The sequence below is a fragment of the Lithobates pipiens genome, unplaced genomic scaffold (assembly GCF_037356315.1).
Source record: "Lithobates pipiens isolate NorthernLeopardFrog02 unplaced genomic scaffold, aLitPip1_a1.2 Scaffold_16, whole genome shotgun sequence".
Lineage (NCBI taxonomy): Eukaryota > Metazoa > Chordata > Amphibia > Anura > Ranidae > Lithobates > Lithobates pipiens.
In genome coordinates, this window is record NW_027507748.1 from 571395492 (window position 1) to 571423182 (window position 27691).

A 27691-nucleotide genomic window follows, 5' to 3' on the forward strand; every position below is an offset into this window, starting at 1 on the left:
GTAATGCTGCAGAGTGCTCTGGACGGTGGACTGAGGAGGCCTGCAATGCTGCAGAGTGCTCTGAACTGTGGTCCAAGGATGCCTGTAATGCTGCAGAGTGCTCTGGACGGTGGACTGAGGAAGCCTGTAATGCTGCAGAGTGCTCTGGATGGTTGTTCGAGGAGGCCAGAAATGCTGCAGAGTGCTCTGGACGGTGGGATGAGGAGGCCTGTAATGCTGCAGAGTGCTCTGGATGGTGGTCCGAGTTGGCTTGCAATGCTGCAGAGTGCTCTGGACTGTGGTCAAAGGATGCCTGTAATGCTGCAGAGTGCTCTGGACGGTGGTCTGAGGAGGCCTGTAATGCTGCAGAGTGCTCTGGACGGTGGACTGAGGAAGCCTGTAATGCTGCAGAGTGCTCTGAACGGTGGTCTGAGGAGGCCTGCAATGCTGCAGAGTGCTCTGGACGGTGGTCTGAGGAGGCCTGCAATGCTGCAGAGTGCTCTGGACAGTGGTCTGAGGAGGCCTGTAATGCTGCAGAGTGCTCTGGACGGTGGGCTGAGGAAGCCTGTAATGCTGCAGAGTGCTCTGGATGGTGGACTGAGGAAGCCTGTAATGCTGCAGAGTGCTCTGAACGGTGGTCTGGAGGAGGCCTGTAATGCTGCAGAGTGCTCTGGACGGTGGACTGAGGAAGCCTGTAATGCTGCAGAGTGCTCTGAACGGTGGTCTGAGGAGGCCTCCAATGCTGCAGAGTGCTCTGGACGGTGGTCTGAGGAGGCCTGCAATGCTGCAGAGTGCTCTGGACAGTGGTCTGAGGAGGCCTGCAATGCTGCAGAGTGCTCTGGATGGTGGTCTGAGGAGGCCTGTGATGCTGCAGAGTGCTCTGGATGGTGGTTCGAGGAGGCCAGAAATGCTGCAGAGTGCTCTGGACGGTGGTCTGAGGAGGCCTGTACTGCTGCAGAATGCTCTGGATGGTTGACTGAGGAGGCCTGTAATGCTGCAGAGTGCTCTGGACGGTGGTCTGAGGAGGCCTGTAATGCTGCAGAGTGCTCTGGACGGTGTACTGAGGAAGCCTGTAATGCTGCAGAGTGCTCTAAACGGTGGTCTGAGGAGGCCTGCAATGCTGCAGAGTGCTCTGGACGGTGGTCTGAGGAGGCCTGCAATGCTGCAGAGTGCTCTGGACAGTGGTCTGAGGAGGCCTGCAATGCTGCAGAGTGCTCTGGATGGTGGTCTGAGGAGGCCTGTAATGCTGCAGAGTGCTCTGGATGGTGGTTCGAGGAGGCCAGAAATGCTGCAGAGTGCTCTGGACGTGGTCTGAGGAGGCCTGCAATGCTGCAGAGTGCTCTGGATGGTGGTCTGAGGAGGCCTGTAATGCTGCAGAGTGCTCTGGATGGTGGTTCGAGGAGGCCAGAAATGCTGCAGAGTGCTCTGGACGGTGGTCTGAGGAGGCCTGTACTGCTGCAGAATGCTCTGGATGGTGGACTGAGGAGGCCTGTAATGCTGCAGAGCGCTCTGAACGGTGGTCTGAGGAGGCCTGTAATGCTGCAGAGTGCTCTGGACGGTGGTCTGAGGAGGCCTGTGATGCTTCAGAGTGCTCTGGATGGTGGTCCAGGGAGGCCAGCAATGCTGCAGAGTGCTCTGAGGAGGCCTGTAATGCTGCAGAGTGCTCTGGACGGTGGTCTGAGAAGGCCTGTAATGCTGCAGAGTGCTCTGAATGGTGGTCTGAGGAGGCCTGCAATGCTGCAGAGTGCTCTGGACGGTGGTCTGAGGAGGCCTGCAATGCTGCAGAGTGCTCTGAACAGTGGTCTGAGGAGGCCTGTAATGCTGCAGAGTGCTCTGGATGGTGGTTCGAGGAGGCCAGAAATGCTGCAGAGTGCTCTGGACGGTGGGCTGAGGAAGCCTGTAATGCTGCAGAGTGCTCTGGACGGTGGGCTGAGGAAGCCTGTAATGCTGCAGAGTGCTCTGGACGGTGGACTGAGGAAGCCTGTAATGCTGCAGAGTGCTCTGGACGGTGGACTGAGGAAGCCTCTAATGCTGCAGAGTGCTCTGGATGGTGGTCTGAGGAGGCCTGCAATGCTGCAGAGTGCTCTGGACGGTGGTCCGAGGAGGCCTGGGATGCTGCAGAGTGCTCTGGATGGTGGTCCAGGGAGGCCAGCAATGCTGCAGAGTGCTCTGAGGAGGCCTGTAATGCTGCAGAGTGCTCTGGATGGTGGTCCGAGGAGGCCAGCAATGCTGCAGAGTGCTCTGGACGGCGGTCTGAGGAGGCCTGTAATGCTGCAGAGTGCTCTGGATGGTGGGTCCAAGGAGGCCTGCAATGCTACAGAGTGCTGGATGGTGGTTTTAGGTCTGAGGGATTGAGTGTAATGCACAGTGCCCTGGATGCCAATGGCCAGAGGAGGCCTGTGATTGCTGCACAGTGCTGGATGGTGGTCTGAGGAATGGCCTGTAACAATCCAGTGCCCTGGATGTCAGTGGACGGAGGAGGCCTGTGTAATGCACACACAGTGCTCTGGATAGAGGTAATAGGGAGGCCTCAGGCATGCTGTAAATTTTAATGTACTACACACTCACAGTCTGCTCTGCTCCAGACGTAGGCGCCTGGCTGGCAGTTGTCCGTCTTGCGACTTGGGAGTGGGACAGTCTCGTTGGCACTCTGGGTGGAGGCCTGGCTGTAATGCACAGTGCTGCTCTGGCAGCTGTCACAGTGCACAGCTGCTTGCTTGCTGGGAGCGAAAGCAGACGGAGCTCTGTGAAAACCGGAACTTCGTTAACAAGGGTAAACATCCCTAGTTGCCAATTTCATCCCATTTTCGTTCGTTAACAAAAACGTATTTAGTTTTCATCAGTGGACGAAAACGTGCTGTACTTTGTTATTTTTGTCACTGTAAAAATGCAGCTGATGAAAACGTTTTCGTAAACGAAGTGAACACCGATACATACACACAATATTATCAAAAGTATCGGGACACCTGCCTTTATACTCACATGAACTTTAATGGCATCCCAGTCTTAGTCCGTAGGGTTCAATAATGAGTTGGCCCACCTATAAGAGCGTCAACTCTTCTGGGAAGGCTTTCCACAAGGCTTAGAAGTGTGTCTATGGGAATGTTTGACCACTCTTTCAGAAGCGCATTTGTGAGGTTGGACAAGATGGTCTGGCTCGCAGTCTTTGCTCTGATTCATCACAAAGGTGTTTTTTCAGGTTGAGGTCAGGACTCTCTGCAGGCCAGTCAAGTTCCTTCACCCCAAACTCGCTCATTCATGTCTTTATGGCCCTTGTTTGTGCACTGGTGCGTAGTCATGTTGGAACAGGAAGGGGCCATCCCCAAACTGTTCCCACAAAGGAGGGAGCATGAATTTGTCTTGGTAAGCTGATGCCTTTAAAGTTCCCTGAAAAAAAAAACCCACACCATAATCCTCCCTCCACCAAATGATTTGGACCAGTTCAAAAAGCAAGGTCCCTAAAGACATGGATGAGCGAGTTTCGGGTGGAGGAACTTGAGTCCTGAATTATAGCGGAGACTGGAAGCCAGGACTCCACATCAATGCCTGACCTCACAAATGCACTTCTGGAAGAATGGTCAAACATTCCCATAGACGTCCTAAACCTTGTGGACAGCTTTCTCAGAAAAGTTGAAGCTGTTATAGCTGCAAAGGGTGGGCCAACTCGATATTGAAACCCTACAAACTATGACTGGGATGCCATTAAAGTTCATGTGTGTGTAAAGACAGGTGTCCCAATACTTTTGGTTATAGTGTGTGTATCTCACGCAGAGTGATAAAATGGGTCAATTCTGTATCTATATCTCTCTATCTCTCTATCTATGGAGGAGGCCAGATCCATCAGCCAGGTTCAAATTTGTTATGCATTTCTCATAGTGAACTTTTTAAAATCGTCACTTTTTGCATGCGTTTAGGCATTCATTCCATTGGCCAGAATATAAATTTATTCTGGCAATTTGAATGAATGCTCAAGTGCTAAACGCACCTAGCATATAGATGCATCAAGCCTTTTTTTCTGCCCAAAAGCTCTTTTCCTGAAGTGTTCTTTACTCCCAGTTTGCATAAACGCCAACGATAGATTCACACCCATGCGTGTGGCTCCTGGAATCGTATTTGTTCCTGCATCCGCCAAATTGCGCTGATCTTAAAAGATCTAAAGCTAAAAAAAGCTCTATTTGTGGTAAAAAAGGACATAAATTTTGTTTGGGTACATCGCATGACTGCGCAATTGTCAGTTAAAGTGAAGCAGGGCCGAATCGCAAAAAGTGATCTGGTCAGGAAGGGGGTAAAATATTCCAGGGCTGAAGTGATTAAATAAAATTTGATGAACAGTATTGCAAAAAGGGTAATTTCACTGCCCCAAAAGCAAAGAGTAAACACAGCACAATCAATATGTACAAGCTATAAAAAGTCTCATGATGGCACTAATCGTACAAAACAGTCCGGAGCCCAACAAAAAATAGCAAGAATATCCATGAATGACAGAAGAACCCATATGATTATTAACAGATCCACTTGCACCCGGGGTTACTGATCCCATCACCAACAGGTAAAATACTCGCTCACCTCATAGGAATGACCGCTGAGCCAACAGGAATGTCAGTAACTTTTTCCCACTTAAGAGGAGTGTACACTTAGGAACGCGAGAGATACCGATGCTCACATAAATCACAGTCAAACAGTAGAGAGAAAAAAAAAAAAAGTGCTCTCCGTTAAATAAAAGCACAGACTAATGTAGGTAGAAAACTTACAGATGATATTTCTTATAGAAAGCATACATGATTCTGATCCCGTGTCGGCTTGTCAGGATAGCAGCGGGTGATGCAACAAGCCGTGGCTCCTCCTCCCGTATGAGTTGAGTTACATCCTACAGGCTACAGGTCTTTGTTGGCCCGCTGTGCTTACTATATGCCCCAGTTTGTAGCATTGTAAAGTATTTTACAATGAGTACAAAATCATGTTTTTTTTTATCGTGGATCAAGCAGCTGGATAACTGCCTAAAAGTAATAATAAATCTCCTAACATATTTTAATTAGTAACTGTATCAGAACCAACAATAGCCAAGTGGCAAAACAATACAAAAAATAATATTTTATTTGTTGTCCATTGAGGAACACAGTAAATCATATACTGTCGGGGCATCCAAAAGCAGTTTGCTTGAGGGGTGGGCAACTGCAACACTACTAACGCGACCAATGAAAACAGGACCATGAACTGCCTGCAGCTCAAGAGCCATCTAAAGGACCTACGCCTGAATCGGTCACCCAATCAGGCCAAACTTTGTAAGTGGAACCTGCCAACATAACCAGGGGAAGGACATAGAGAATCATCCTGATGCCCAAGACGAAAATGGTCACCACTAAAAGGATAAAAATTTAGCATGAAAAGGAGCACCAAACCTTGGATCACGTGACAAGCTGAGCAACTAGAATCTACATAAAACCTCCCATCCAATATGGAAAAATGAACCTTCAATTGGATGTGGTCAGGACTCAAGTAGGAAAAGTTCCAGAGAAGGAACCACAGAAAGGTGGTCCTAGTAAAAGGAAGATCAGCGGGTCTCTCTGCTCTCTGACCGCAACTAAACACAACAGGGGCCCCATGCACACTGAGAATTTAGCCCCAGCGCATGGGGCCCCTGGCCTACGAGACAATTTGCAGCCTTAAAAATAGTTGATTGCCCTTATAAAATACCCAAGATTCCTGTTTATTAACCTCCCTGGCGGTATTCCCGAGTCTGGCTCGGGGTGGAATTCCAGTACCATTAGCGGTAACCCCGAGGCAGACTCGGGGCTGCATGGCAGGATACAGGGAAAGTTACTTACCTTCTCCCCTGGATCCTGTGATGTCTCCCCACTGTGTGTGCGAGCTGTCTCCTCGCTCGATTGACAGTGCAGAGTTCCGCCTGGCTCCGTTCACTGCAAGCGTTGCGACGCACGGGGACAGAGAACAGCGCCAAACTCAAAAAAGTAAAGACAGTACATATACAGTACACTGTAATCTTACAGATTACAGTACTGTATAAAAAAAAAAAAAAAAATTACACATCCCCTTTGTCCCTAGTGGTCTGTCCAGTGCCCTGCATGCACTTTTAAATTATAAATACCGTTTTGTTTTTTTGCCTTGAATTTACAGATTGTCCATTGCGTCACTATGTCAAAAGTGGTTTTAGAGCAGCTAGAAAACAGCGATAATTAGAATCACTTGGAGAATTGAGCGATAGCGATTTGTGGGGAAATTCGTCATCAAACACTAAATCTAAGGACAGCGACATTTCTGCAATTAAGCAAATTTGTGTTTTTGATTTGATTACAATATCGAATAATTTTAATTCTTATTATTTGTTATTTATAGTTATTAGAATTTTTCAAACTTTTATACCCGGGATGGCTACTAGACTCTGGTTTGGACAGATTTAAGCGAGTTATTCCTAAAAATTACAGGCCTACAATATAAAAACACCAAATTTTGCATGAAATATAATTGTACCACTTTCAGCACCAAAAATCGGAAATAATCATAACGCCAGGGAGGTTAAGTAGTGGAATGGCTGGATAATCTCAATGCTGTGGACCCAGAGATCAAATCCTCCATAAAAACAGAAAAATATGCCACCTCCTAGTTCAGGCAACAAACCATTAAAGTTCTCAATGGGCAGAAGTCCTATTATAGCAACAATTTATTTAAAATGCAAGCCACTGGTAAAAGCCACACTAGATAGAAATTCCATCATTTTTTTTTTAGATCCCTGTACATGAGTAATTGGGAGAAGCGGACAAGTGGTTCAACTCCATAGCCAAGATCAGCCTTTTAGTACTAACCTCAATAGGAAATATTGTGGTTAGAGTTTTGCACAGCACTGACTGTATTCTGTTTTATAGTCAACAATCTAGTTTAAATAGATACTCTAGTTATTTATGTGGTGTGGAGACTAAATAATAAACAAAAAACACACAACACTGAAGCAATGCAATTAAGTAAATAATCACACATTTATTTATAGAAATGTAAATCATACCTGGTAGCCAAAAAATTTGAACACAATTCAAAAATGTTCTCTTTCCCACCCAGTAACCAGCAACAGGTCAATTGGATGAATTAAGAGCCAGCTGGCTATTAAGTTAGGTGACAAATGTAATAGTCAAAAAATCCCCTTAAAACCCCGATGGATACTTCATAAAGTAAACACCACAAACATAATTACAATATTGCCAGCCAAAATGAGCATTTACTGTAAAAGTTATACTTTATAGTAAAAGTAAGCCTTAACCTGAAACTGTGACTAACCAAAAGAGGTAAAATATGTACATACAATTACATTAAAAAAAACTGTAATAAAAAGGGGAAAAAAAAAAAAAAAAAACACTGTTACATGAGAAAAGATGTTCCACTTTCTGTCAATTCTTTATTTTACCACATTAAAGAGAACCTATCATGTCAAATTGCATAATCTAACATTGGTACTAGAGGCTGAGTAAAAGCTGAAAAGCAGTGCATCAATACGGTCGCACCAACGGCAAATATCTCCTTAATTGCTCATGAAATGCTATCAGCGCTATACTGTAGGATCATTCAAAAACACATGGGGGGTCTGTGGTGCAAAACAAGATCCTTCCAGATGGATGGAGATTTCTTAGAAACACAGTAAGCATGTTTTGTGCCAGTAAATGGCAGCTCAGTCTCACCCAACTTATCTGTCCATATGGTGCAAACTTCAAGCAAATATTGGGAAGGAAAAAAAATAAAATAATAAAAAGTGACACAATGAGTCCGATAGGTCCGCTTTAAATAATTCTATTACAATAAGAGGTAGGGCAGGTCATGGCTCTCCATCTGTTGTACTAAAAATCCCAGCATACCGCTGGCTCAGACTTGATTTACAAAGTCACACAGCCACAGGTTGCTGAGTCTAATTTATATATGAGACTGGTGTCTAACACACAATTCATAAATTACTCTTCTCTAATGAACTGAAGAAGTTCTTTTTAATATATATATATTTTTTATTTAACCTTTTGACAATCAAATATTCCATATTTAGCACATAGTGGCCAATCTCAATATGCCGCCTCTTTAAAAGTTTGAAGACTAAATAGAAAAAAAGGCTTCATCTGTGGCCTCATGTAAAATTTAGAAAATTTTGGTATAAAAGAAAAACTCATCTAAAAAGGTAGATAAACTAACAAAAAGATTAAACTGTTTTGTGACAGTACAAATCTTTTAAAGTCTTTAGCTCTTCAATTAATGTTTTGTTTTGATTTTCAAGCACTGCAACTCTGTTCTCCAAGCATTTAACATATTCCTTCTTTTTCCTCCGGCACTCTCGGGCAGCCTCCCTGCAAGTCAAGGACACATCATTAGTACACTTATCAAATCTAACAAAATAAAACATGACATGAGGGAAATATGTAGACATTACAACTTTGTGACCTAAAGAAAAATTGGATCAGGTTTGAGAAGGTAAATCTTGATTAACAATCTAAAACACAAAGCTGTAAAACAGTAACCCACGGTCCAAGACAAACGTAAACTTGCTTAAAATGTTGATTTTTTTGTAAAAATGCGTTTACACTTAGCAAACACATGCGGCCAAAGACTTCACAATCACACCTCATTCATGGCATCAGTTTTCAGCAGCACCTATATTTGTGAGCAACTATTCAAGGATGAAGCACGCAAAGGGCAAGAAAAAATAAATAAAAAAAATATCTGAGGAGTACCCTGAGAATTACTACTACATCTATAGAACCGGAGACTGATGCGTTAGTTTATCAAAACCAGTGTCAAATATTGCACTAGTTTTTTTCCCTCATAAAATGTTATTGAGAAATAATACAAGATATAAATCAAAGATCTTGAACAACAGCAGTACAAAGAAGTTGATATCACCACAATACGCCAACAGCAATAGGGAAGATCATTGTAGTATAATTTATACCTGGTGGGGGGGGGGGGGGGAGAAGAGAGAAGTGGGTTCGCCTTGTGGTTCTGCCAGTACAGGGGATTTGCCTTTGAGCCATCATTATCTTTTGGCAGACAGTGAGGCTAATTGGGGTTGTGCTGGAGGGAGTATTTTCTGTAGGTTGGGGTATAGCTCTGTTTAAATTCAGGAGTTTTTAGTAGCAGAGAAGGGGGGGGGGGGGGGGGGGATAGAGGACAGCCATAAGTGTTGCACTAGTTTTATGTTGTCTTACTTTTCTAATTAAAAAAAAAAACAAACACTACAAAAAATGAAGTACTCAGGTACATTGCCTATATAGGTAGCTTGTGATCTGCTCGACTTTCTGCTCATCAGCTATACTTATTGTTCGTGTATTTTATGTGTGGCAATAATAGGGATGAGTTCGAGTCAAACTCATGTTAGACTTGAACATTGCCTGTTCGCCAAACGGCAAACAATTTGGGGTGTTCACAGTAAATTTGAAAAGCCACGGAACACCCTGTAAAAGTCTATGTGAGAAATCTAGTGCTAATTTTTAAGGCTTATATGCAAGTTATTGTCATAAAAAGTGTTTAGGGACCTGGGTCCCGGAACATTTTTTTTTTTTTTAAAACTGACTTTTTTCAGGAGCAGTGATTTTAATATTGCTTAAAGTGAAATATTCCTTTAAATTTCGTACCTAGGGGGGTGTGTATAGTATGCCTGTAAAGTAGCATGTGTTTCCCGTGCTTAGAACTGTCCCTGCACAAAGTGTCATTTCTGATGAAATAAAAAAAAAAAAAGTGTAATTTAAAAGCAATCATGGCTATAATGAATTGTCGGCTCCCGGTAATACAGAGAACTGTCATTGAACGTCATTGATATATTAAAAAAAAAAAAAAAAAACTGATGTAACACAGGTTTTCGTTCCATCAGAGGGGGGGGCGGGGTCACCCGCATGCCACTGGGGAAGCCCGGGTTTCCCCTTGCGTCAGAGGGGGATAGGGTCACGTGACGGGTGGCCCCATCCTCAGCTAAGAGACCTGTCAGGCTGCCGGGATTCCTGCAGACAGGATGCACTGAGCTGGACATCATCATTGGACACTGGACCTGGAGAGTAGAGATCATCCATCGCTCGACCCCGGAGAGATGATCACCCATCTCAGGATACAGAGAGTGGATTACCACCGCTGGAATCTTTTTTTTTTTTTATTATTATTTTTTTTTATAAAAGGACTTATCCCAACAGTGTCTGTGTGTTTATTTTTATTTTTTATACACTCTCTTTGTGAAATGGTAGGGGTACAATGTACCCGTTACCATTTCAAAGGGGGGGGGGGGGGTATCTGAGGGTCCCCTTGTTAAAGTGGGCTTCTAGATTCCGATAAGCCTCCCGCCCACAGACCACCACAACCACCAGGCAAGGGTTGAGGGGATGAGGCCCTTGGCTACCCCCAAAGCACCCTCCCAATGTTGAGGCAATGTGGCCTGGTATGGTTCAGGGAGGGGGCCCCTCTTGTCCCCCCCCCCCTCTTTTCCTGCGGCCTGCCAGGTTGCATAAGTGAAAATCAAACAGATGGTGTTGCGCTACCTGAACTAGATATAAATATAAAGAGCCTAGTACTGGAAAAATTAAAATTTAACTATAAATCAACTAGCCTATCTAAAATAAAAATTAAGGTGTCTTGTGCTAGTGTATTCTAAAACTTGAATTCCAGCAATCATGTGTTTATATATCAACATAAGTAACTGAGCAAAAGGAAAAAATATTCCATAAAGTGCAAATGTTAAAACGTGCAATTCATAATGCATGAAAAAATGATAAAATACAGTCTATAGTGAAATTAAATAAAGTGCCAGTGATAGTTAGTTCCGTAATCTTCTTAAACATAAAAAAGTTATTAAATATATATATAAGACAGTCTATATAAAAGCTGAAATAGGTGCTCAGTGACTTGTTCAGTGCTTCTCAAAAAGAAAAAACAGGTGCCAGCAATCGTGTTGTAATTTCTGTGTCTCCAGTATACACGGCACACTAGGTGAAATGGCCCCTTACCTTACTGCTGTAAGGTAAACAGCAAATCAAGCAGCAAAAACAAGGGTCCAGGGATTCTATCCCAATTCCTAGCAGGTGGATATTGGTCCCCTCAGGTAGGTATTTTTCCTCTCAGATGGTTTCCATATAGATCTTTGGCTTCAGTATAGCTCCCAGAGGTCTCATAGGAAAGATAGAGGTACACTCGGATGGTGAAGTACGTTCGTAAAATTTATTGTAACGATATATAAAAAGAGGTACTCACAAACATACGATAAAATACAGCATTAAAAACGGACGAGCAATCCGCTCGTGTATGCGAACGTCACTTCCGGTATCCTCGTTCCGACGCGTATCGTCACTAGTCACGTGACTTCATCAGGGAAGTGATGAAGTCACGTGACTAGTGACGATACGCGTCGGAATGAGGATACCGGAAGTGACGTTCGCATACACGAGCGGATTGCTCGTCCGTTTTTAATGCTGTATTTTATCGTATGTTTGTGAGTACCTCTTTTTATATATCGTTACAATAAATTTTACGAACGTACTTCACCATCCGAGTGTACCTCTATCTTTCCTATGAGACCTCTGGGAGCTATACTGAAGCCAAAGATCTATATGGAAACCATCTGAGAGGAAAAATACCTACCTGAGGGGACCAATATCCACCTGCTAGGAATTGGGATAGAATCCCTGGACCCTTGTTTTTGCTGCTTGATTTGCTGTTTACCTTACAGCAGTAAGGTAAGGGGCCATTTCACCTAGTGTGCCGTGTATACTGGAGAGACAGAAATTACAACACGATTGCTGGCACCTGTTTTTTCTTTTTGAGAAGCACTGAACAAGTCACTGAGCACCTATTTCAGCTTTTATATAGACTGTCTTATATATATATTTAATAACTTTTTTATGTTTAAGAAGATTACGGAACTAACTATCACTGGCACTTTATTTAATTTCACTATAGACTGTATTTTATCATTTTTTCATGCATTATGAATTGCACGTTTTAACATTTGCACTTTATGGAATATTTTTTCCTTTTGCTCAGTTACTTATGTTGATATATAAACACATGATTGCTGGAATTCAAGTTTTAGAATACACTAGCACAAGACACCTTAATTTTTATTTTAGATAGGCTAGTTGATTTATAGTTAAATTTTAATTTTTCCAGTACTAGGCTCTTTATATTTATATCTAGTTCAGGTAGCGCAACACCATCTGTTTGATTTTCACTTTTACTATCTGGGGGTTAGGGCTTATACCCCTGTCGGTAGTTTGCTGCAACCTATCCTTTTAAATAGTTTAGGCCCTTGACGACAGCGCGGGGATACCCTAAACCAATTTACTGCCAGGTTGCATGCTTGGATAAAGGGTCTGGCATGGATATTTTTTTAAAATTTAAACGCAGGGTTCCCCTTAATATCCATACCAGACCTGAAGGGCCTGGTAATTGGATTTGGGGGGACCCCCCCTTTTTTTTTAATCAATGACTGTTCTCTGTATTACGGGGAGACAATAATTCATTATAGCCGCGAGTGCTTTTAAATGACTTTTTTCCCCTTCAGAAATGACAGATCTAAGCACGGGAAACAAGCGCTACTTTACAGGCATACTATACACACCCCTAGGTATGAAATTTAAAGGAATATTTCACTTTTCACTTTAAGCACTATTAAAATCACTGCTCCCGAAAAAACTGCCTTTTTTTGCATTGATACATGTCCCCTGGGGCAGGACCCGGGTCCCCAAACACTTTTTATGACAATAACTTCAATATAAGCCTTTAAAATTAGCACTTTCGATTTTTCATGTTCGAGTCCCATAGACTTTAACGGTGTTCGGATGTTCGAACAAATGTATTGCTTGTTCGCATGTTCTGATGCGAACTTAACTTGGGGGTGTTCGGCTCATCCCTATTCGATACCACAGGGTCCAATGAGTTTATGTTAAAGAGGAGTTCAGCCTGCCCCTTTAAAAATTAAAAGTCAGCAGCTACACTACATGCTGTAGCTGCTGACTTAACATTAGGACACTTACCTGTCCTGGATTCCAGCGATGTCAGCATCGCAGCCGATGTAAACATCGGCTTGGTCAGGTGCTGCTGCCAGCATTGCTGGTGAGGGAACTTGGCAGTGTAGCCTTTCAGCTTCATGGCAGGGTCCCTACTGCGCTGCACTCTCTCACTGGCCTGGCAGAAGAGAAGGGAGACCGAGCTTCTGACGTACTTTGCCGTGGCCGGTCTCCCGAAAGTGGGCAAGGGGACCAAACAGGCGCCCCCCCCCCAACTAAAAAGGGAAAGAATAAGCAGAAGTTCCAGTTTAGGGTGGAACTCTGCTTTAAGGCGTGTGAACCTACAAAAAAACTCTTGCAGGCTAAAAACTGGGCACTGTGAGCAATTGATATTCCACCGCCCCCTCTGCCCACCAGGTATGCAACTTCTGGCGTAACCTTGCTGACATTTTGCAAAATAAATAAATAAATAAATATATATATATATATATATATATATATATATATATATATATATATATATATATATATATATACACATATATACACACACACACACACACACATACACACACACATACACATACACACACACATAGAAAAAGTGAAGAACCCTCACAGATTATGTTTTCTGCTTATTTTCTCACCTGTTTTTCATTAATCTTATTTCTCGCTTTAGCTGTGGGTCATCGCTCTTTGGAGGTTGACAGGACAGTGTAACAGGTGAAGTCATTACCACAGTCTGTGGAAGGGAGGTGGTTGTTGATGTGGTCCGTATCTGGTAAGCTTGCATGTCTCCCGAAGCAGCTGAAAAACACAAAAATGAAACATTTATTGGGCAAAACATAACCCACATTTATGAATTCAATGATTAACCACTTTTTCCTGCACCGGAGTGACAGGGGATTACTTACTCTGTACAACCACCTGGTTGCTGGGAACAAGAATCTGTTGACCATCAGATGTCTGGGCATACTGCAGTATAGTTGTACCACTCTGGTTACTGCCAGCATTGGACATTAATGTCTGCAACCCTTGTACACCATCTGTCGCAGCAAGCTGGAGCGTTCCATTGGGAGCAATAGTGACTAGAAGGTACAGAATTAAATTTATATTAAAACCGAGACAATCACACTACAAAATTATATTTTTATGACTGCAAAATGAGGACATAAAAAAATAAAGTGTAAACATAAATATACTTATAATTTCAAAAGTGTTTCTCAACCACTGCCTCCCTCCTGCCGGCCTGCAGCTTTACAGCTGTGACAGTGGGGTTGATTTAATAAAACTGGAGTGCAGAACCTGGTGCAGCGCTGCATGGAAACTAATCAGATTCCAGGTTTTCTTGTCAAAGCCTAATTGAATAAGCTGAAGTTAGAAGCAGATTGGCTAACATGTACAGCTGCACCAGGTTTTGCACTCTCTAGTTTCAGTAAATCAACTCCAATGTTTAGAGATTTTGCCCACCTTGTAGGTAATGACTGTTTTTGCTCCTAGCTACCAATGTCACAGTCTCTACAGGGCCAGTGACGTTTGCCAACCTATTTGAGAGGGAGTAAAAGCTAACGAGCAAAAGTTAGATTACCCAATATAAAATTCTTTTTTTTTTTTACTGTGGGCCAAAAAGGTGAGAACCATTGATCTAAAGGGTACATTTTTTATTTGCCAACTGTTTCAGCATATTTTAGGACATGCAAAAAAGATAGGGTATCTTATGATATAAGCTTGTCTTTAAAATGATACTGTGGTTCAGTCACATTTTGAGCTACCATTATGCTACCGCACATATGCTGTGAAGATCTGTCAGTGGTTTTATAGATCCAGGGTAGGGATGAGCAAAGTAGTATCAACAAAACTGAGTTCACCCCTCTTTGGAGTCATTGAGAGGGCAATTCTCATAAAATGTCAACTAAGGCAAAAAGAAAATTTCACAACAAACTTCAATTCGTCAAAATCATTCTGCTCATCCTTAGTCGTGGTAGTTATGACACTAGTTAAAAGAAGTACAGTATTAAATAATAAAACAGAAAAAATAAAAAAATAAAAAATAAACGCACAGCAAATCATAATTGCCTATGTGGATGCAGCATCAATTCAATGCTGCACCTGTCCGTGTCCGCTGCCTCTATATCAAAAGCTGGGCGTTCAAAGACCACTCAGTTCTCAGGTCCGTTCTGAGCACAGAGCTGTCAGTCACTGCTCTGTGCTCTGCCTCTCCCTCGCCAGAGCTCACTGGCATGCCGGACTGTGGAGGGGGCAGGAACAACTGGTTCAGCCTCTCAGCGGCACGCTGAGAGGCTGAGCCAGCTGCCAGTCAGACATCTGGGCGGATCTCGCCGTCAGCTAAATCTATGTCACACGAGAGCAGAACTTTGTGCACTCCTGTGACCTACAGGCGAAGTAAAGCCAAAAGAGCTGTGGCCATACTTCTCTCTTAAGGTCATAACGGGAGACATTAATATCAGAGAACAAAGACCATTTAAAAGTAATGTCATTATCCTGAATGCATCAATTTGTCCTGGTTATCGTCACCGGTAAGGAAAGCAAAAAAATTTAATTAAAATGATATATATTTTTTTTAAATTTCCAAAATTTTGGCAGTCAAAAGAAAACAAATAGCAGGGGTAGTCTTAACTGTTCCAGTGCAAATTACCTGAGAGGGAATATGCTCAAGCACGGAGATTTCTTCTCACATCCTGTGGGGTGCACAGAACAGGAGTGAAGGGAAATCTCTCCAAGTCATCCAGTCAGGAGTAGTGCAGTGCACATGAGCTGGCAAGGAATATTGTGATAGGAGGAAAGACAGTGTACAGAGGGGCGACTCATCACTGTGGCGCAGGTGCTCCTTTACTGTATAACCACAAGCTGGAGGCACTGAGGTGAGCAGGTTGTATTTATGTATTAACTGTAGAAAAAAGGCATGCCACCAATGTGGCCCTATATCTCATGAATGGATAGACAGAAATGTAAATCTCTCTCCAGGTAAATCAGCTCTCATGTGTAACGCACCAAGATATTTAGGCATTATGTAGGCTCATGTTCAGCTTTTAGACCCTACACGTCTGGGCGATTTGAATCTTGGGCGGAATGTCCGAGATTCCAAATTGTGGGATGCCATTACTTCTTAATAGCACCCTAGTCCCGCCAAAATTTTGCTGCAATTCTCGAGCATTAAATCAGGCTGCAATCACAGGGAGGTCACAATGCGATTTGCCGTGCAGCATGATTGGGGTGCCATTGAGAAGTAATGACATTGCACATATCCCACAATTTGCAACTGCAGGCAGAATCGTGGCCATTCCGCCAGCAATTCAAATTGCCCAGATGTGAACGGAACCTAAAATATTAAAGTATAGCTAAAGCACAATTTTTTTTTTTTTTTTAGAATTAAAAAGAATTTCCCTTTAATAAATCAAACTATTCTGCAATTTAAATCTCACCATACTGTCCAGTGCTGGTCTGATATATTGTAGTGGCAGCAGACATTTGCGTAACAGTTGATGCTCCTGCTCCGTCTTCACGTCTATCTTCAGTGTCTTCAGAAGAGAGATCTTTTAAAATTTGCCTTTTTAAAAAATAAATAAATAAATATAAATACTCAAGACATGGACCCCTTATAATAAAGCATCAATACCATGGTCTATTTCCCAATCTGAAATGTAAGTAAAAGGGAGGAATAAAATAAGATACATGAAAGGATTCTCTTTCTAGAAAATCTTAATTTGAATAAGTCACCAGGATCAGGAGAAAGTTTCCCTCTTAGCAATGGACTGGCACACCCCTGATCCCTGCTGTTTCAGCTAGCACCTCAAACAAAAACACACACATTTAGGGTATTAGGGTTTGAACATGCACTACAGACACAGATTTAGCCGTTGTGATATAGAACAACTTTATAAATAAAACCAAGTTTCATAAACAAAAGAAAATATTGCTTTTTGACAAACAGAAGTGCAACTTTAAAAAAAAAAAAAAAATTTTTTATATATATATATATATATGTTATATTACCTCAGGGCTCGACAAACTCCAGGCGCCAGGTCATCAATGCGATCAGAAATTGCAACCTGGCGCCTAAGCTGCCACCAGCCCACTCACTATTGATGTCCCAGATGAACACCGATTGCCGTCCTCCTCCACACTCAGCCGCGCCACGCTGAGTGTGTGAAACTGACAAGCAACATCTGACAGAGGAGGATCTGTCAGATTTCAGCTTGATGTCGGGGTGGGCGGGACCCAGCAGCTATCAAACACCAGCCAATGGGATCTGGGCGGGCTGCTACGTGTATGTGGCCCCGCCCCTTTTCTTAAGCAGCCCAATCGTTGGCTGGTGTTTGATAGCTGCTGAGTCCCGCCCACCCCAGCCGCGTCACGCCCATTCCGACAGCTCCTCTGTTACATTTCAGTAACAGAGTGCTCCGTGTGAAACCTGCCAGCGCCAACCAGTGCCATCTGCCAGTGCCAATCAGTGCCACCGCCAATCAATACCACCTGCAACCACCAACCAGTGCCACCTGCCACCACCAACCAGTGCCACCACCAATCAGTGCCACCGCCAACCAGAGCCGTCTGCCAGTGCCAATAGTGCCACCTGCCAGTGCCATCTGGCAGTTCCACATGCCTGCCAGTGGCAACCAGTGCCACCTGCCACTGCCAACACCAATCAGTGCCACCGCCAATCAGTGCCATCTGTCATTGACAACCAGGGCCACCGCCAACCAGGGCCACCTGCCAATCAGTGCCACCTGCCAGTGGCAACCAGTGCCATCTGCCAGTTCCATCTGTTGCCAGCCTTACTCTTTCTGGTCAGCCCATAACCCTGATGTAACAGCGTTTCATTGGAGTTATTGACTGGGTGCTCCATTGTGAGTTAAGGATAGGGGGTGATAGGGGGTGAAAACGAGTGGCCTTACCCCTGAAAACTGGCTCCTAACTTTTTTAACTGGCTCCTAAATTCAAAGCAAATTTGTCAACCCCTGTATTACCTGAACTTATTACCTAATATTTCAGCAGCTTAGTAGTAGATGCCTACTTATTCTTATATGGTAGTGCAATACATGTTTAAACTATAATGTGCTATTATAGGCTGGGGATGGAATGGTGTTGCAGATTTAGAAAAGGCCAGCAGAGGGCACCAAAGAGTGTGAATGAGTGTAATGTGTGGAACTGAATAGGAAAGGGAAAGGATTGATGGTCCCTTGTCTCCCAGCCAATACAGCTTGCTTGTGGGGGTGGGGGGCGCGCTTTGCTGGGGCTTTAACACAGTGATCATCAACCCTGTCCTCAGGGCCCACTAACAGGCCAGGTTTGCAAGATAACTGAAATACATCACAAGTGATATAATTTGCTGCTCAGTGATTGCAGTATTCTAGTCTGCATCTCCCCAAGGTAATACATAAAACCTGGCCTGTTAGCAGGCCCTGAGGACAGGGCTGATGACCACTGCTTTAACAGACAGGCGGAGCTCCAAGGAAAGTGGAAGTCCCGCCCTCACATTTTAAATTTTGTTTTCCTTAGTTGATGAAAACTGCAATTGATTTTTGTCAGTTGCCTTAATTTTTGTTTTAGTTTCATCTGTCGCTAAAAACCATGCAGCGGACCAAATTAACATTGAAATGTGGTTTAATTGTCCATTTTTACCAGCCCCAACCGCACATCTAAATTAGGCCTAACAGCTATGGCTTTCCACTTACCCATATGACAGCCGACGAGATAAAATGCGGGCCTTCCTGGGGGTGTCAATGCTGTCAGAAGAATCCTGCGAGTCCTCACTTTCTGATATCGAAGAAGCCTACAGGTGAAGAAATTGGCATATTTTATTGGTTATGTGACTTCAATCCTACACAACACAGACCAAGATTATCTGTTAGAAGCAATTACCGTTGACGGAGCAACCTGAGGAGAATGAATGACCGATGACTGTGCTGACTGAATTACACCCTGAACTTGGACTTGTTGATCCCCAGGAAGAACAACAGTCACGGGAGCTGTGCCTCTTAGAGACATCTAGAACAGGATGGCAGTGAAAGCAGTTAACCAAAGAGTAAATACAGTGTATAAAAGACAAACTAAATCCAGTGGATATGACCAAAACATTAGTGCTCATATGCAAGTAAGGACTTTAGCCAATAGATCTACTAGTGAGAAAACATGGCTGCCATTAGGTCACTGGAAGCCTCTCTATGCACAGTTAAACAATCTGTTCACACTGGTTTTGCTCCTGGAACTACTTATAATTGTATAGTATTGTGATAGATTATTTATCTCTAAGGAGGTCATGCACACTGCAGCTCAAAAAACACATCTTCTTTGAGCTTTTATTTCAGCTTGTGCTTTTTTTGCTCTTGCGAAAAAAAATTGAGCGTCAAGCATTTTTTTAATTTTTTTTAAAGAAATTTAAGATAGTATTTTCTTAACCACTGTATAAACAAAACAAAAAAAAGTTGAAAGGAACGTCTGTGCTTTTTCAAGCTCTTCTGAGCTGTTTGGGGCACTAGTTCCTCTCAAAAACGTGAGTTTGGTGGGGTTTTTATGCCTTTCGGAGCATATGCCTGAAAAAGTCAAAGTGTTCATGGATACATTGGATAACATGGAGAGGAGTTTCTACGCAGAAAAAAATAAAAATAAAAGCCTGTAGGAGCCACTTCTTGAGCTACAATGTGCATGAGCCTTAAGATAGTCCTTGTTGAAGAATACTGGGTTGTGATGTTTTTATGAATGGGTAATGGTGGTGTTGCCCTTGCTGTGTGGTGCTGTGGACCACTCTAGCATTATTACATCACGTATAAGTGACATTTATATTGGTGCCAGGTCAGATCCATTTCTTGCACACCCCCCAGGCTTCACACTTTACATGCAATACGTTTTTGTTCGTTTTTTTATTATGGCTTGTACTGTTGTTTGTATTTGATCGTGTGTGCAAAACATAAGTATCTTGGAGAACTGCAATCAGGACAGACCAGTCACAGTCGTGTGTTATTATTGTTCACAGAATCTGCATTTTAAGGAGCGACCGGTCCTGTGTTTGCCAAGTCATGAGTAAGCACTAGTACAAAAACGCATCCAAGTTTATCCTGCTTCCAGTCAGGTTTGCCATTTTTAAATTTGTTATAATGGCCTTCTTGCACTTGGATTCTTTGTTTGTTTTCCCTATGCTTACCTATTAGCGAGAAAACATGGCTGTCATGATATGGTCTCTGGAAGGCTCTCTATGCATATCTAGTAAATGGTAAGTTTGTGCTTCAAAACACCCAACGGTTTTGTAATGGTTAGAGCTCATTTGAGTCTCCCCAAGGCTATTTACAAATGGGAGTTACAATATACAGTATATCATTAAATACAGGCTCATAACTACAGAACTGGTATGAGGAGAGTTAGGGAAGCCTATAGCAAATAAAGGTCTCAAATCCTTTATATTCTAAAAACATGAGAAATAATCTAGGTACTATAGACAATGCTGTTGGCTCAAACACTTTTCTTGTAGTATTAGCTATGCCAAAACACTTCTAGCAAGTAATACTAAGCTAATCAAAGAATAAAAAAAGTACCAAGCGAGGATAGAGTTTGCTAAAATATGTATGTATGTATATTTTTCGTTTTCTTGCATTACTAGTGATCACCAGAGTAATAAAACAAAACAACAACAACAAAAAAAAGTCAGCAGTACCTGTTGAGCAAGTTGGGCAGCTTGGAAGGCTGAGAAGGAAATGGTCTGGATAGTCTCTGTACTGTTGCTTTTCTTAGAGACTTCTTCCATAATAAACTATAAAAGAAAGATTAAAAAAAACGTAACTTAAATTACCCATTTTGGCTTATAGAAATGTGTTTATGCAAACATTCTGATGTATTGACTTTGTGCTTTCTTTCAGTAGTAGGATGACAAGATTTTTCAAATAAGGTCACATATAATTAAGCCACCGAAAGGTAGGCTATAATTAACCAAAGTCCATCAACTCAGCATCATAAAACAAGGGACCCCCCCCCCCCCCCAAAAAAAAAAAAATATTTATATATATGTCACCTGAATATATTAACCTCTTTCAGACCGGACCATTTTGCGGGCTTAAGACCAGACCACTTTTTGCAATACGGCACTGCACCGCTTTAACTGACAATTGCACGGTCGTGCGACGTGGCTCACAAACAAAATTGACGTTCTTCCCCCCCCCCCCCCCCCCCCACAAATAGAGCTTTCTTTTGGTGGTATTTGATCACCCCTGCGTTTTTTTTGCGATATAAACAAAAAGAGCGATAATTTTGAAAAAATAAATAAAATAAATATCATTTTTTACTTTTTGCTATAATAAATATCCCCAAAAATATATAAAAAAATATTTTTTTCCCTCAGTTTAGTTCGATACGTTTTCTTCTACATATGAAATAAAAAAAATTTAAAAAAAACGCAATAAGCGTTAATTGATTGGTTTGCGCAAAAGTTATAGCGTTTACAAAATAGGGGATAGCTTTATGCCATTTTTATTAATATATTTTTTTACTAGTAATGGCGGCGATCAGCGATTTTTATTGTGGCTGCGACATTATGGCGGAACACATCGGACATTTTTGGGACCATTGTCATTTATACAGCAATCACTGCTATATAAATACAGTGATTCCTATGTAAAAGACACTGGCAGTGAAGGGGTTAACCAGTGGGTGGCAGTGTAGGGGTTAAGTGTTCCTAGGGGTGTGTTACTAACTGTTGGGGGCTGGGCTTTAATTAATGAACAATGATCTCTGCTCCAATCACATGGAGCAGAGATCACCGTCACTAGTTGCTAGGCAGAACGTGGAGATGCCGTTTACAATGGCATCTCTCTGTTCAGCCACCCCGTGAGACGATCGTGGGTATGCCCGCGGCGATAGAGTCCGCGGGACCCGCGACCGGACTCATGGGGTTCCCGACCAGCACGTGAGCGCACCGCCGCCGCCACGCTCGCGATGGCAAGGCGGCAAATTTAAAGGGACGTACAGGTACGCCCATTTGCCTGCCCGTGCCATTCTGCCGACGTACATCGGCGTGCGCTGGTCGGGAACCGGTTAAGCTCAATTGTGAATGTCGTCTAAAGCCCATTACACACTGGGCCAGTTCAGCAGGAACCAGATAAGTTTCGTTCAGTGTGTGCTGATCTCTGTTTGGTCTAACGATCGGCTTCTGTTAAACAATCATACTGGATAAAAAAAAAAAAATTCAAAGAGTAGCAAAAAAGAGGTTTATAAAAACAAAGATTAAATGAAGCAGAGAGCTGCAAAGTAGTCACATCAGTAAATCTCGGGAGACTGGCAGGGGTAATAGTGCCTTCGATCTCACAAGGTAGCTTTAAACTAGGAGGCTGGAGGCCCAGGAGTTCCTAGGTACCTTCACATAGCAAATGCACTGCTATTTCTCAGGAGTGAATAAAAAAAAAAGAAAAAAAAGAAAAAGGGTTGCACACGCGTCACCCGGACACGGCACATCTCGGATCGGCAGGAGGGCTCCGTGATTGGCCCCCCTTATCACGACGGCAGTGTCCAATCACAGCCGTCATGTGATGTAAACAAACAGCCGGTTGCTAGGCAATCGGCTCTCCTCACACGGAAGTTGTCGCTGAGGAGAGGAGATCTCTGCAGCCGGCTGGTGATCAGTGAGTATTGGCTGTTTTTACAGCTTTTTACTCACTGATCACCAGTCTAGTCTAAAAAACTGAAAACACAATGTCCCCACACATCCCCAATAATAAAAACACACGTCCCCCACATATGTCCCACTAAAATCACAAGTCCCAATGATTATCTGTACACATGTCCGTGATCACCTGCACACATCTGTACATGATAATATGCGTACATATGTCCGTGATCACGCAAACCAATTATTATACACTAAACAGAATTTTTTTTTTTTTTTACCAGACACATAGCAGAATACATTTTAGCTTAAATTTATGACAAAATTCGATTTTATTGGATTGCTTTTAAAATAGAAAGAAGAAAATGTTTTTTTCCCCAAATTTACACCATTTTTTTGCTTATATCGCAAAGAATAAAAAACGGAGTTGTGAATAAATACCACCAAAATAAAGCTCTATTTGTGCAAACAAAATGATGAAAATTTCATTCCAGCGATCGGGTCACAGAGCTGAAGAACGAGGAGAGGTATGTGTAAACAAACCTCTCCCCGTGCTTCCTAGTGTGGCTTTCACCGATCGTCTGATATAGGGAAAGACGATCAGTGACGTCGCATGCCAAGCCACGCCCCCAACAGTAAAAAAAAAAAAAATGTAAAAAAAAATTTCAAAAAAAAAAGCTGATCGCCGCCATTACTAGTAAAAAAATATTAATAAAAATGCTATAAAACTATCCCCTATTTTGTAAACGCTATAACTTTTGCGATTTTTTTTTTACCAAAAATATGTAGAAGAATACGTATCAGCCTAAACTGAGGGGAAAAAGTTTTTTTTTAAATATTTTTTTGGGGATATTATAGCAAAAAGTAAAAATATTGCATTTTTTTCAAAATTGTCGCTCTATTTTTGTTTAAAGCACAAAAAAAAATAAAAAAAAATATTGCAGAGGTGATCAAATACCACCAAAAGAAAGCTCTATTTGCGGGGGGAAAAAAAAGGACGCCAATTTTGTTTGGAAGCCACAACGCACGACTGCGCAATTGTCAGTTAAAGCGATGCAGTGCCAAATCGCAAAAAGGGGCCTGGTCCTTTAGCTAGAAAATGGCCCAGAGCTTAAGTGGTTAAAGTGCTACTAAACCCAGGACACTGCATTCACTACATCTGGTCCCCCATAGTACACAGAACATTGAAATGCAATTATTTTGGTAAATGTAAACTGTCAATGTGTATAACTATTCACCATGCCAATTTCAAAACTTTCTAGAGCCACCTTTTGTAGCCATCACAGCTCCAATTCGCTTTGGATAAGTCTCTATGAGCTTGACACATCTTACCACTGGGATTTCTGCCCATTCCTCCTTGCAAAACTGCTCCAGCTCCTTCAAAGTTAGATGGTTTGCGCTTGTGAACAGCAATCTTTAAAGTCTGGCCACAGATTTTCTATTGGATTGAGGTCTGGGCTTTGACTAGGCCATTCAAATACATTTACAAGTTTCCCCTTAAACCACTCAAGTGTGTTTGGGGTCATTGTCCTGCTGGAAGGGGAACCTCCGTCCTAGCCTCAAATTACAGAGTGGTACAGGTTTTGCTTAAGGATATCCCTGTATTTAGCACAATACATCTTTTCCTCAACTCTGACCAGTTTTCCAGTCCTGCTGAAAAACATCCCCACAGCATGATGCTGCCACCACCATGTTTCACTGTGGGGATGGTGTTCTTTTGGTGATGTGATGGGTTTGTGCCAGACATAGCGTTTTCTTTGATGGCGAAAAATTTCAATTTTAGTCTCATCACACCAGAGCACCTTCCTCTATACATTTTGGGAGTCTCCCACATGCCGTTTCGCAAACTCAAAACGTGACGGTTTGTTTTCTGCTGAAAGTAATGGCTTTCTTCTGGTCACTCTGTCATAAAGCCTAACTCTATGAAGTGTACGGCTTATTGTCGTCCTATGTAGAGATACTTCAGTCTCTGCTGTGGATCTCTGCAGCTCCCCCAGGGTTACCCTAAGTCTCTGTGCTGCCTCTCTGATTAATGCCATCCTTGCCCGAGTTTTGGCGTGCGGCCATCTCTTGGCAGGTTTGCTCTTGTGCCATGTTCTTTCCATTTGGTTATGATAGATTTGATGGAGCTTCTAGGGATCAAAGATTTGGATTTTTTTTTTTAACCTAACCCTGAGCTTTACTTAAAGAGGAAGTAAACCCTTCCAAACAACTTGGACCTATAGGTAAGCCTAGATTAAGGCTTACCTGTAGGTCCAAGCAATATCTCCTAAACCTATATGGTTTAGGAGATATTTGCCCGAAAATGGGCACCGCTGTCTACGGCGCATGCGCCGTAGACAGCGGCGCGCAGGCGCACTAAATGCGGCAAATCCAAGAATGGATTTGCCTAATTTGTCGACTCCCGTGCGCATGCGCGGGAGTGACGTCATCGCGGCTTCGCCGTATGGCAGCGGCGGAGCTGCGAGACGCGACTCCCGTGCGCATGCGCGGGAGTGACGTCATCGCGGTTGCGCCGCTGTGATTCGTCGGAGCTGCGAGACGCCACAAGCAACATGGATGCGGCGGACTACAGGGGACAGCGGCGACTTCGCTGGCTCCTGTGTCAGGTAAGTGACACATAATGAGCTACTATGCGATGCATAGTAGTCCATTATGCTTTACCTTTGCAGGGAAAAAAAGAGGAAGTAAACCCATCAGGGTTTACTTCCTCTTTAACATTGCAACTTGTTTGGAGAGTTCCTTGGTCTCCATGGCAGTGTTTGGTTAGTGGTGCCTCTTCTTAGGTGTTGCAGCCTCTGGGGCCTTTCAAAAAGGTGTGTATATGTAATGACAGATCATGTGACACTTAGACAGGTGGACATCATTTCACTAATTATGTGACTTCTGAAGGTAACTGGTTGCACCAGAGCTTTTTATGGGCTTCATAACAAAGGGGGTGAATACATACACACGTCAATTATCAGTTTATTATTTTTGAAAAATTGTTTTATGTATATATTGTTCTAATTTTACTTCACCAACTTAGACTATTGTAATCTGATCCATCACACATAATTCAGATTAAAAAAAACAAACAAAAACATTGCACTAAAGGCTGTAATGTAACAAAATAGGTAAAAACTTAAAGCCAAGGGGGGTGTGAATATTTTTGCAAGGCACTGTAAAAACAGCAGATGATTCCTGAGTGCTGGGGTGGGCACCATTAAATGTGAATGCATTTAAAATTCATAAAAGATATAAAAAGCAAACTATGGTATACACTACGAGACCCCTTTTGGTTTGATTCTTCCCTGCACTAAAAGTGCACTTGGAAGTGCAGTCGCTCTAAATTTAAGGGGTAGACCTGAAATGAGTGGAAGCTCTGCTGATTTTATCATCCAATCATGTGCAAGCTAAAATGCTGTTTTTTTATTTTCCTTGCATGTCCCCCTCGGATCTACAGCGACTTTTCTTCCAAGTGCACTTGCAGTGCAAAGTGGATTTCCTTTAGTAAATAACCCCCTTTGTGTAGAGTACGGAAAGGCTCTGCTGTATGCTGTGCTTCAACTGGAAATGTCATTACAGGACACTGAAGAGAGTGGGTGAAGTATAAAATACAGCAAGAGCTCAGACATCAGACACCTCAAAGGCTGTCAGAAGCTGAAGTTTGCTCACCCAGCAAAGATCTTGGAGAGAGAGGATCTGCGACACGGGTGGCGGAAACATGCAAGTAGAATACCTCTTTTCTGGCCCCATGCACATGAGACCATCATATTTCTGAGTTTCCTGGTCCAAAAAAATTGTGTTCCTTTAAAAACGCTTATAAACGCAAAAAGCAGCTAAACTCAGGTGCCACATTTAGCATCTGAAACGTGGAAAAGCAAAGTGTCTGAACACTTTTTTTTGCTTCTGGAAAAACTAGGTTAAAACACAACTTCCCAAAAACAGGAAAAAAAACTAGACTGTGTACATGGACACATAGGATAACATTGCATGAGTTCAGGGGTAGTTGAAAAAAAAGTGTCCAACTGCCTCTGAACGCACGTTGAACAGCATCTCATGTGCATGGGGCCTTAAAGGGAATTTGTATTTTCATAACTGAGTGACTTTAAAAACTATTTTTTTTTTTTGATTGCAAAAGCAAATTTCTTATATTTTTGTGAGCTGTGAAAGTGCAGACACATGACAGTAATACAAAGGATTCATCATTCACATGACCAAGCTGTATACAGCATTGCAGGATGATGTAGTCGATGGCTCTGGGACTAGGTTTTCCAGCAAGCACCAGGCAGCTTCTGTACAGTGACTACACAGTTTCCCCCCCAAACACTATGTGCCTGGCAGAGATGCAGCTCTGGATTACAGTATCCTGCACGAGTTACTCTCCAAAAAACAAAACAAACACAAAGGATACTGTGGGCATGAAGATGCTACCATGCAGTTTCCTGGTGCACTGCAGACCCAGGAAGAAGTGAAACCTGCAGATACTCGAATACAACTATTTAATAACACGTCACCTGATCCCAGAAGTATGGCAGAGGGAGTATGTTTAGGTTTTGTTCATACTAGTGGGCACAGTATACCACAGCCACTGGTGTGCACTGTGAATAGAGGGGCGTCAATGTGTTCTAATGATGCATTGCATTGTTTACTTTTTTCAGCTTTAATGAAGGGTTTATAAAATGACATTTCATCCATTATTAACCGCAGAAGATTGTGACGTGGTGTAGAAACGTGCAGCACTGAAGGGAAAATAAAAATGCACAGAATGTCTTCTTCAGCACAGTTGTGTGAATGGAACTTATAGGACTCAAAAGAAACTACCTTGTCTATGTATTGAGACTGCATTATGCATTAGGCTGCAGAGGGCAGCCTTGCCCATGGTGTAAATGGGCCCTCATAATTACTTTTCCCATCCAGCTCATTCAGTTAGGTCCATATAGGGCCGGTGATACCACTAGGTAAACTAGGCAGCTGCCTAGGGCGCCCAACCACGGGTGTTCCTACCATCTTCTCTCTGCAGCAAGCAACTAAGTCCCAGCATCAGCAGCCTCTCCTTTCGCACAATGACTCCCGAATGAATGAAAGCAAGCAAACATTCATTGATGGGCGCTGGTAGGCTGCATTTGATGGGCGCTGGTAGGCT

At 42.8% G+C, this 27691-nt stretch overlaps 1 protein-coding gene across 4 annotated transcripts in view; it reads right to left on the reverse strand.

Moving 5' to 3' along the window:
- Nucleotides 1–6952: 6952 nt before the first annotated feature.
- ATF1 (activating transcription factor 1) overlaps nt 6953–27691 on the reverse strand; it is a 41428-nt gene continuing 20689 nt past the window's right edge. For 2 of the 4 annotated variants that reach the window (XM_077483724.1, XM_077483723.1), the window contains exons 2-8: nt 20623–20718; nt 18837–18962; nt 18650–18747; nt 16397–16521; nt 13868–14041; nt 13601–13760; nt 6953–8315 (exon numbers count right to left, since the gene is read on the reverse strand). In XM_077483724.1, coding sequence (XP_077339850.1) covers nt 8171–8315; nt 13601–13760; nt 13868–14041; nt 16397–16521; nt 18650–18747; nt 18837–18962; nt 20623–20712 — 918 coding nt within the window. In that variant the 5' untranslated portion in view covers nt 20713–20718 and the 3' untranslated portion in view covers nt 6953–8170. The remainder of the gene's footprint in view (nt 8316–13600; nt 13761–13867; nt 14042–16396; nt 16522–18649; nt 18748–18836; nt 18963–20622; nt 20719–27691) is intronic. The other 2 variants (XM_077483726.1, XM_077483725.1) reach the window with 1 other exon arrangement.